The sequence below is a fragment of the Apis dorsata genome, unplaced genomic scaffold (genome assembly GCF_000469605.1).
Source record: "Apis dorsata unplaced genomic scaffold, Apis dorsata 1.3 scaffold_231, whole genome shotgun sequence".
NCBI lineage: Eukaryota > Metazoa > Arthropoda > Insecta > Hymenoptera > Apidae > Apis > Apis dorsata.
The window spans coordinates 254,000-265,432 of record NW_006263513.1 but is presented as its reverse complement, the minus strand read 5'-3'; the positions used below and the strand labels follow the sequence as shown (position 1 = coordinate 265,432).

Sequence of the window (11,433 nt, the reverse complement as noted above, 5' to 3'; positions counted from 1 at the left end):
GTTCCTGGTAGATTGGGGTGCCCTTTGCGCCTCACCCTGTTATCCGGCAGCCGTATCCAATCTTCGTCCAGTTGCTCGTTGCCTAGCAGCCAGCCTGACCATCTTACGAAACCTGGGTCTACCCATCTCGAGGACAACCTGCGTGGGTCACTCGTTAGGCGCCCATATCTGTGGGATTATGGCGAACTTTCTACTGTTCAGGATGCACAGAATAATCGGTTTAGACCCGGCCAGACCCCTCGTACGTCCCGGATACGTAAATCGGTTGGACAGCGGTGACGCGGACTTCGTCCAAGTGATCCACACGAACGCCGGATATTACGGGGAGGGTGGGCGCATGGGGCACGTAGATTTTTGCGTGAACGGTGGAAAAGTGCAACCATTCTGCGAGAACAAGCCGAATTATCAACTGTGCAGTCACGTCTGGGTCGTTTGTTACATGGCAGAGAGCATCGACAATGGGGGCCAGGATTCGATGGCCGAGCCGTGCACGAGGAGGTGTCCTTCCGGGCCGAGGATCGCTCTCAGAGCCGGTGAATATGTGACCATGGGGCAGCATACACCGGTCGGAACCAGGGGCTCTTTTTGCTTCACCAGCAAGTATCCACCTTACTGTCCTAAGTATAGGAACGGGCGTGGTGACGAGAGATGTTGCGTACCGGAGGACAAACCTGTCACGTTCTAGTGACAACGAGAAAGTTATTGTAAGTTATTATAAAAGGAATATAATTCAAGACTGTACATAAAACGCATAAAACATAATAGAATAAGACGACTCTCGTAACAAGAATTAATGTAAATTATTAATGAACGGTATTCATAGATCGATATTTTCTCGTTTTGTATAGAAATATTCGAGCAATTTTTCGTACCAAATTTTATAAAGAATATAAAGAAAGAATGTTAAGAAATTTGAATTTGTCATTAGTAAGCAGACAAACGTGTTTATATCGTTTTATAACGTTATCATTATTAAAACAATCAGAATGTAAACTCGTTAGTTAAACAAATCAAAAAAAATATGTACAATAATTTTATAATAATTAGGAATACCAGTTAACACAAAACGCTCGGTATTTATCCAAATGGAAAATGATTAACCACTCACGGTTAAAAGATACACATAGCACGTCGTTTGTACTATGAATTAATTAATATTTAAAAAAAGTGTGTGTGAATGGCATTCCTCGTTGCTTAAACATACAGGTGTCCGAGGACAAGTGGATCTTCGTACGGTATCGCGATGCGTGTAGTCCAATTCCGGAACATGATTGCGTATTCAGCCGCGGTACATACCACCCGGAAAAATCTTGCGTTCGTGATCTACCGACCTATCAATCCCGTTAACCGCTCCACTGAACCTCCTATAAATGTATTCATGACAATGTCCACCGTGCGGACAACTGTTTTGTCAATCTTTCCTTGCGAAGCGCTATTGTGCAACTGATTGTTCCAATGATTTGCACGTTCGTGTAATGTTCGTGTAATGATAACCAATTTCTTTGATAAAGTTGCATAATGTTTTAATTTGTTGCTTCTAATTGATTGCGAAAAAGAAACAGCAGTTTCGAGATGTTCTTCCAACATTACACATCTGCAAATTAAGAAACATTGTTAGAAGAAATTATTAATGGAAAATGTGTTCATTTTCTTACCTTTTTGAATTTTTTGTTATTTATTTCGACAGAGTTTGCTTCTTTTCATTCTAATTATTTTATTGTTATATTGGAAAATTCTTCGTATAGCTTTAGTTCTTTTTTTTTTTTTTTATCGTTTTTAAATTAATATCTTATTCTTAGAATGATTTTTATTAAAAGATTCAAGAATAATATGGTGAATAACGATCTTTCTTTATAAGAAATTAATATGTACTTATTCATTGTACGATATCTAATGTAACGTATGTGAGAAATAAATAAAACACAAAGCTGAATATTTTCACTCCTTTGATTCTTTAGTATAATATCCAATATTTTAATTGTTATAATAAAAACAAGCATTTAAAAAAGAATCCAGATCCAGAAAATTCAACGAACCATCTGTTTCCGTTTTTCTAAACTTCCGACCAATTTCGTCATTGCAAGTGTTGTTCAAGTGCTTCGCATTCTCACGATTTGTCCGATGCACAAGTGCAGTGGTTCAGAGACATTACAATGTACAAGCAATTTCTCCGAGAACTTAAATGAAAAAAAATAGAGTGAATATTGAAAGAAGTTATTGCACGGAAGCTCGTCGACAAATCCAGACATCATCGAGTAGCCGACGAACCGGCGCCCCGCTGTTCCAAAAGTGTTTCGGGAGACATCGATACCAGAAGTTGCCAAGATCCTTGGAAAGGCGACACATAGACGCGACACGATCCTCGACAACAAGAACTCGTGTCTCTACAGATACTTCCTCTTGAGGGCAGTGGTTTTTGAAATTTGTTTAATAACTTGGTTATCAATGTGTCCCAAAGATCTTCCGCATTACATGATGAAAAACATTGATCTTGTTTCAAGGCCATCTTAGGGGAGTAACGTTCCTCGATTTAACATCCCAAACATTTCTTTTTCTCAATGAAAAAGTTAATTTATTTCAGAATTAATGTATGTAAATGAAGTACGACAAGACATTTGTCAAGTTAATTTTCATTATAAATTCACAGGTAGGTATTTAAGATTTGATTTGAAGATAAAATAGAATATATCAATATACTTCCATATTATTCCAAATTTAATCAATATATATGTTTAATGGAGGTTATTCAAGGTGTTATTTAGAATTATATTTCAAATAACAAGTAATTTTTTAAAAACTGGAAACGATTAATGAATAATAAAATGTTACGTTACATCTTCGTATAAAAGATATTTTATTATAATGAGTAAAAAATTATATCAATTGGATTTAAATCTATCTTAAGTAGCAAAATTATCGATAAAAATATTTTGGTATTCGAACTAGCGTAATGTACAGAGTGAATAAGTAAAAATATGCAAATAAATGCTTTTCTTTGATTGACAATTATGTAAAGAATAATACAGCGTTTGTAATACTGTCAGATTCCCATTTTTTCATATGCTCGTTACATTTTCAGAAGCGGCATATTCCAGAAATCACGTATTCTTAATAATAATAATAATTATATTTATAATTATTCATTTATTCTTTTCATAAGGCACTAGATTGTACTTATTTACATTCATTTTTATATTTAATTAGGTGCTCGTATATTCGCTTCAAGCACTTGTTTCCATTCAAAAAATATATTCTTCAATTATATTACTGTTCAATTAAATCACTTAATACTTCATGAAGATTTCGTTATTCTTATTTCATTACAAAAATTTGATTGAATATAAAAAACTTTTAATGTAATCAAAAATTTGTTTAAATCTTTGGTCCTCTATTAACGATTTACTAAAAATATAAGTGAAATTTTAAATATATCTTATCACTTGTAAGAAAAAAGACATTCTTTTCTTTTTACAATCTGTACAGTATATATATATGTATATATATATATATATTCTTTTGAAATTCCAGTTCTATTTTATTCGCTCATGATTGATGATAACTGAATCAAACAACACATCTTGTTATATAAACTTCACTCTCCATTTCTAATTTCAAGAAATCTTTGGTTCATCGATACGAGATTCGATACACGCAATGGAAAAATCCTTTTAGCGTACTTTTTTTCATCTTATAAATAAGTTATTTCACGCATCGAACAAATCTGTATCGGACCACATATATCATCTATTTTGTCGATGAAATTTCGTAAATTGTTTCATCCATTGGTACGATAACTTCGCGAGTCTGGATTCATCACCAAGGAGGGGTAAAACAGGCTAAAATAATACATGGGAAAATTGAAATCGTAGAATCTGGGCGATAAGTTGAACGACGAGGTGGACGAAATCGTAGGCGACGAAAATTGTGGAGAAGAATCGACCCATGGCCTGTGCAATCTCGGTTGCGCCTCTCGATCGACGTCCTTCGTCGGTGAATTTCTGTTTCCGGATAAGAGAAGGGGTGGACTGACTCCTCCACAGCTACTAATCCCGCTGTCGTCCAGACTTCCTGTTTCGCTGGAGGCTGTTCTCGGCCTTTGATTGGCCACATCCAGATGATTCGACGCTCTGTTCGTCGATTCAGATTCCGGAAACACGGTCTCATCCTCGTCGTTGATGCGACTCAATCTCTCCGCTTCCGCCTGAAACTTTCTCTTGCATCGAGATTGACCATTATCCCGAAATCCTTTCGCGAATTTATTGTTGTTGATTTTCAACTTGGTAATGTTTTCGTTCTGAAATTATAAATATGCGAGATTGTATATTTACGAATTAATTTATACACAAATTCTTTTTTAATTTTGAAATTATTTTTTGATACATGATTGATACCTGATAAGCGGTTACGGCAATGAACTCGGTTTCACGAAACATAAAGGATGAGGCTGGTTGACTGTAAAGATCGCTGATTCTGGTCGCATCGTCGCAACGAATGATCCAAATTCGCGGAATATATTTGTGCATAGAAGTCAAAACAACCTGTGAACAAAAATTAGAGATAAAATAAGTAAGTTTAAAAGAATGGAAGAATATATTCTTGGGTATTATATTGCATTTTTTGAAAAAAAGTTACAGGTCGCCGATATATTTAGAAAGTATATCACGCAAAGCTGGTGAAGATTCCCGCTTTTTTATCGCTAGAAAGAAAACATTCCCTTCATTCGGACAACGTACAGCCGGTAGAATTTTATTAAATTCGTAATTAGTTTGAAGAATCGGCTAAAAGGGCGCCGCTTCGTCGAGATAAGTTGGCGCCTTGCTAAGGATGCCGACGACGATGGAGACAGACGCGATTCTCGAAAACCAGACTGGCCCTTCAACCTTCCCGGAATCACACGCTCTCGAACTATTCAAAATCCTGTATAAATCCTGCATGCTAGATATTTCGTTACTTCATTGATAGAACCATATAACTGTCCATCAATATTCAAATTTTCATTTCCATATTTTACTTTTCTTGTCGATCAATAATCAATGATCTTATTTTTTTTTTTTTAATTTGAAATCCATTGTATTTCTCTATGTTAACAAAATAAAAAATCTTCAAATATTGATAATAAAAAATAACGTAATAAAAATTTAAAATTAGAAGAAGGAACAGCAGTAGAATGTCGAAGAAGAAAAGAAGAACCATTGTCGAAAGAGGACCGCGTGCGGTATCTTTTAATAATCACTGCTCAGGTATTAAAGGTGACGCAGATCCGCATAAATAATTTCCAGGATATTGGTGAAAAATTGAAAGAACTAGGGGCGCCATTGGGTAAGCCAGCTGGCCAGGATTCATCCTGTCGAGGCATAAACAAACACATTCGTCGAGAGAAAGGGAGGTATATCGATTACAGGGTGTCGTGGAGCGTGTTAATCTTCGTTCTTCACGGACAACAGGCAAAACCGACGTACCCAGCACCGTTTTGAGTAGCTTAAGTCTCAGGAAGGTAAGTGCACGCGGCATCTTCCACTTTCCCTTCAAGATTTTAATCCCAACCCTGGCCCTTGTGCGCCAAGTTTGGTCACTTTACCCAGTTAACGAAGCCTCCTGTTATTTCGCCGACCTAACGCATTAAGAAAGGAATATGGGTTGACTCATGTCGGAAAAAAAGGACGATGTACATTTGGCCAGGTATAAAAATTATCGATGCTACATATTTGTGAGATGATTTGGCAGAATGAAAGAAGAGGCGAAATTTTCAATGTTAGTATCGAAAATTATAAAATATTTTAAGAAGAAAATAAATAAAATGAGTAGAAATGGAATAGAAATAAAAAAAAGTGAAATTTCTTTTGTTTTTTAAATATATAGAATAAAAACATTTATGTATATCGTTCAAAAAGGAATAAATATTGGAAGAATCATCCGTGGAATGAAAGTTAGAAGCTAATTGAGAACGAAGTAGGAATTCTCTAACTCAAGGTTCCCCTTTTTTTTTAAGTAGGCCCCTAATCGGAAGTGAAACGAGTAGCTAAGAGGGTGGATCCGTGTGTGGCGACCTCCCACATGCGACTCGAAAAAGGAGGCAAACCGTGAGTCGAAACCAGAGACACGCAAAGAAAGAAAAGGAAGAAGCATTTAAGGACATGCTGGCCTGTCCAAACATGGGACATCTAGATAAATGCCGCTACCGTTTGCTTGCCTATTCCGGACTTCCGTCAAATCTTTTCACTCTTTTTTTTAAATCAAAGATCGGAGGAATTAAACAGAATGAATTAATATTCAATCTCTCGGACGAATCGATAATTAATTCATCGAATATTCCTTCAAAAATTTTTCATCTAATAATAATAAATTTTTTTTTTTTTAATAAATTCGAAAAAGACACTCACGTTATTCCTAGGATCGACAGCGTTGTTAGTCAATTTTAATTTATCGAATTTGAGCGGTTGTTGTTGCATCCAATGAGCACCGGTCTCGGGACTATCCGGATGCAAGTAAATTCTTCGATCGATTCCAGGCTGCAATTCTGCTGGACCAATCGACGTCCATCTTGCATTCCCATAACCTTTCTCCAAACTGCCAATACCACTGCTGTTACCACCGACGTACTTGTGTCGACGATCGGATGCCGGCTCCACTTCGAGGAGGACCCAATAACGAGCACGACGCTCTAATCCTGTGATGGTAAGTTCGATTGATGGGAACATACGTCTGCAACAAAATCACATAAAGGTTTCCATGTTATTAATAACATTCTCTAACAAATTGAAGTTTCGTAAAAACCGCGAATGCAATAAAAGTGCAATCATGAAAACAATGATCGATTATTTAAAAGCTATGAATTCCTACGATTAAAAAAAAAATTATCTATCATTTGTCGTAACATTATTTTGTCATTTTATAACAAGCACATTAAATTTTCGTTTCTAAATAGAGTGCAAAATAGACTCCTTCAACTTACAAGACTTAACGTCAAAGTTATTTCATCAGCTCAGACGTCTTCTTGACATCGTTGCGATAAGTGTGCTCTTATTGCACACAGGTAGCATAAGCAAATAGAGAACGAAGGAAAAATTCGTAGTCATTAACGTGCCAGAGACGAGTGGGCGTCGCCGAACCAACGACTCGAACTGCTGTTACTTCCTGCGACTCTTTAAGTCTTAAGTTTAAGAGCATCACGGCCCGCTATCTTTCGATCCCGACAGCAAGTTTTACCCGTGTAAACATTTCAAACGCACGGATAATCCCATGAGTAAATCCCATCAAAAGTCAATCTGCGGTGGTTCGGTTCGTTTGCATACCTAATTGCAGATTTTCCACCATGATTTTGTTCTTTCTCTTATTTTTCGCCAAAGTTCACAGCCCACTGTACAACGTTATTACTTTTATATGTGCCTCGAATAATGTAATTTTCTTGTTCTTCATTTCGTAAATTATATTTACACAGCTATTAGAATAACATGACGCATTTTAGACTAAACTTACGTACGTGAACCTGTGCTACGAATCAGTGAAAGTTACTTTAGGCGTTAAACCCATGGGTTTAAATCTTCGATTACGATGGTACCTGACTCCTCAGTATTTAAAAGTTAAGGAGTGATATACATCTAAATGGACGCAATTAGCAGTAGAAAATCCATCGAATTCTCGAAGTGCATTTTAGAAATCACCACTGATCCTCTACATTTGAGACACATTTGAAGTCTTAAGCGAAAATTATACATAATCGCAATACGGTGCCAGGATTTCGATAATCTTTCTTTTCAAACTGGAAAATTAAGCGGATTCAAAGGGAAAATCCAAATAAATTTTTTCATTTCCAAATTCTTGCTATGATGATTATATGACTTTCCATAATTATTAGCCATTGTTAAAGTGAAATTTTTAAATTGTTGAAGAAAAATCACCGTAGTAACGAATTGTCGAATGACAACTGAAATCAATTATTCATTGATTGATTTCAAGTTGAAGAAATATGTTCTCAGGATCGACGCAATTCTCATCGTTCAATCCACTAAAAGTGGCGCCCTTATAAGTGGAGGATTACGCCGTCGCGACGTCTGCTGGAAGACCCGTGCGCCGATGATTCGAGCGTGTCTGGTCCTTTTAAAATGCCTCTCGAAATTATCGAATAAGCAGATAATGCCGTTAATAGCGTGATAGAACAACGCGTGCAGAACGGCAGCACGCGCCTCGCTTCCCTTTCATCTCGTAGATTAGATGAATCAAAAATCACGTGGCACTAAATTTTATATTCAAACAGCAACTTGAATTATAAATACACATTATAGTGGTAATATTATCGATTCGATTCAATTTTGATGAAAATTTGTATGGAACTTGGAAGAATTTCAAATATTTTAAAATATCTATATTTTTAATTAAAATTAAAATAAAACGACATTTCGAAATATCTTTTTTTCTTTGAATCCAATTATGAATGAATACCATAACTTTGTACCATAAATCCGTAAAGACGTAATACTAGTGGATCGGTAACAGGCGAGACGAAATGTGAAATGAATTATCTTTGCTTTAGAAGAAAGGATCCTTGTTACAAGCAAAAAAGGATAACGAAGGAGAAGAGAAAACAAGATGGATCTAGGAATAACGCTTCTGGGTCGCACATTTTCATTCGTGAACGTCGTTGGTTGGTGAAAAGCGAGGGAGGGAGGCAAAAGCAAAGGACCAAGGGAGGTAAAAAGAACAAGAGGATGGGCCGATCGTGGAAAACAAAACGTATCGAACCTCGCCAAAAGGAAACAAGGAGAACGAACGAGTCGATCGTGACGCGGAATACTGATTAGTGCATACAAGGCCTGAAACGGAATGCACGTGGTTGGCACGTGGTGTTCTCGCAAGGGAAAAATCGTGGCTGGACCGGAAGGCACAGATATGCGGATGGACAAACACCTTCGTAACTATTGTAAAACCTGAGACCGCCCACGAATTGTCGGTGACCAGTCGTTTCTTTTATCTCGATTATTCGTGGTGTGTTGCCTTCTTATTGACAATAGAAAATAAGATCGGAGAAACGAATATTTCGAGCCAAATGTCTAGTATATGGATGCATTATTGCAAAAATAATATTACTTGTTTATTATTCGTTATTGCTAGTTTTATCATAAATGATATTATCATAATAATATTGTCAACTATGTTTCTATACGATTTATCCTACAATGATTAATTGTTTTTCTTCGTATCTGTTATTAAATTAATTGCATATCAGGACATGTAAATGATTCTAAAAAAATTCTTTGATATATTTCAAAATATTTAAATTAAATATTCAAAATAAGTTTCATATTTGCAATTATTTTTCTTTACAATAATAAAAATGAATATCCTGAAAGATATATATTTGTTCAAAAAGAGACAAATTTTTCCAAAAGATAAAAAATTTATAATCAATAACTGTACATGTGCTTATGTATATCACGTCACACGTGACAAATCTTGAAATCAATTTCACACGTACTTGTAAGTGAAAGAAAATTTATTTGTATTTCGTAACACGTAAATGTTTCAGATGACCGGATGTTACAAAATATTTCAACAATCTTGTCACGTTCACGTCACGTTGGCGTTTTCCCTCCCCTTTGATTTCCGCGTTCACGAAACAAAACCATCTGGCTGACATCAGCGAGTTATCTTACGCGAGATACAACGCGAAATTTCTCGGTAATCTTATCATAGATAACCACCGCCCGCGCATTTGAAAAGGAATGACCGGTAGCTCGATCGTTTCCGGTGTCGAACGGCCGGAAGTGGTGGTGATTCGTCCTGCATCCGTCCCACGACTTTTCCCCGCAAAATCTACCTTCGTAAAATGATTCGAAGATCGGTGTCATCGATAAAAGTGGACACGTCGTCACGACCTTACTTTTACGATCTTCCTTGACCACCTTCCGTGAAACTAATCGCTCTGTCGTCGTTGAAAAGCGTCCCTTCTTTAAAAGTGTCCACTTACCTTCCACGACTGACGCGTAACTACTGTGTATAATACTGTGTGAAACTTCGCGTCCTAACGACTCATCGTACGTAAACGATAGTCATCGTTGGAATGAAAGATATTTTAGATTTTATCAAAGTTAAGTAGCATAAAAGTCTCAATTATGAATTCTTAAATGATTTCTATTCAGAAATATTGATCGATTATGACCACTTTTCATTGGAACAGAGATATCTCTTCATCTTCCGATGAACTGAGAAAAGAAAAAACAAAGAGTTAGAAAGGAAATCCGTTTTTTAAGTCTTTAAAATATATAGTTGTATCTATGTACGATATTATAAACGAGCAAAAAAAATTTCTTTAGTGAAAAAGTGAAAACTATACGACTGTGGAAACAATCATGGAACAGGTCGCATTTTTTCAAGTGAAGACGGTAAAGGTTTCGGCAGCGACAGAGGGTGTGGTCGCTCTGGTGCCTGACCATTTCAGCCCCAATGGAATTCAAGATACAAGAAAAAAAAAAAAATAACTATTAGATATATTTTTATTTTCATTTTCGAATAATCGTTAATTTACTTTAACGTTATATCCAAAAAATTTTTATTAAAAAAAAAATATATATATCAAAACAAGTGTGTTTACGTACTCATTTGTTTCTAACGTGAATATTGTGTTATTAATAGTATAATTAATAAAAAATCATGCACTCACCGGCCTCCTTTCGTAATCACCATTTCCGTAGTTTCCGTGTGAAATTGATACCATAATTCCCGATTTTGCAATTCAACCTTCACTTCCGAAGGTAAGGGAGGTCCTCTGCCTAGACTTGGTATTGACCATGTATTTGGATTCGGTATATTATCTGAAACATATTCATGTTAATAAATTAATATTTATTTCTAAATTTAATTTTATTATTTTTCTCACATCTTCATTTCTTTCTTATCCTTTCGTGATAAAATCATTAAAATCAAACTTATAATATGCATCCTTTTCTTCTGCTAGAAAATAATATAATCAAGCGACTTACACCTCGGCTGTGGATCGTCAAGAATCGCACCGAAGAGGTTCATTAACTCTCCCAACAATAATTCCCACGAATCTACGGGACCATGACTCCCGGTAAAAGATAAAACAAACAATGAAGACAAATTATACTCACAGACGAAAAAGAAGAATGATATTTTCGCAACGATAGAAATCATTCACGCAAAAAAAGAATAACGGAAAAGAAAGGAAAAAGAAGAAAACATTGAAGTCTTCTTGCAAAATCGTTATCCTTTCCACTTCGTCTACATAGACACTAGATGGACAAGCGAAATAGGGACAAAAAATTGCGCGGATCAGGTAACTCGAATGCCGGGAAGAACACCTTTTCCAAGTGGATCCTATAGAGGCGTCGTAGCTTGGCCGCATGAGCGATTCGCCCTGCACTTGTCTCGCGGTTCTGCGGTTGGGGCATTAGGCCCCGGCTAGGATAATTGCGG

General features: G+C 36.2%; 2 protein-coding genes across 2 annotated transcripts in view; one reads left to right on the top strand and one right to left on the bottom strand.

Moving 5' to 3' along the window:
• The window catches only part of LOC102672941 (phospholipase A1-like), a 2,985-nt gene extending 1,052 nt beyond the window's left edge, over window positions 1-1,933 (top strand). Inside the window, exon 3 of the mRNA XM_006615696.2 lies at window positions 1-1,933. Coding sequence (XP_006615759.1) covers window positions 1-685 — 685 coding nt within the window. The 3' untranslated portion in view covers window positions 686-1,933.
• Window positions 1,934-3,752: 1,819 nt separating this feature from the next.
• Window positions 3,753-11,433, bottom strand: part of LOC102672344 (T-box protein 2-like) — a 9,200-nt gene continuing 1,519 nt past the window's right edge. The window contains exons 2-5 of the mRNA XM_006615691.2: window positions 10,658-10,808; window positions 6,381-6,702; window positions 4,392-4,538; window positions 3,753-4,294 (exon numbers count right to left, since the gene is read on the bottom strand). Of these exons, the coding sequence (XP_006615754.1) occupies window positions 3,776-4,294; window positions 4,392-4,538; window positions 6,381-6,702; window positions 10,658-10,808 (1,139 nt within the window). The 3' untranslated portion in view covers window positions 3,753-3,775. The remainder of the gene's footprint in view (window positions 4,295-4,391; window positions 4,539-6,380; window positions 6,703-10,657; window positions 10,809-11,433) is intronic.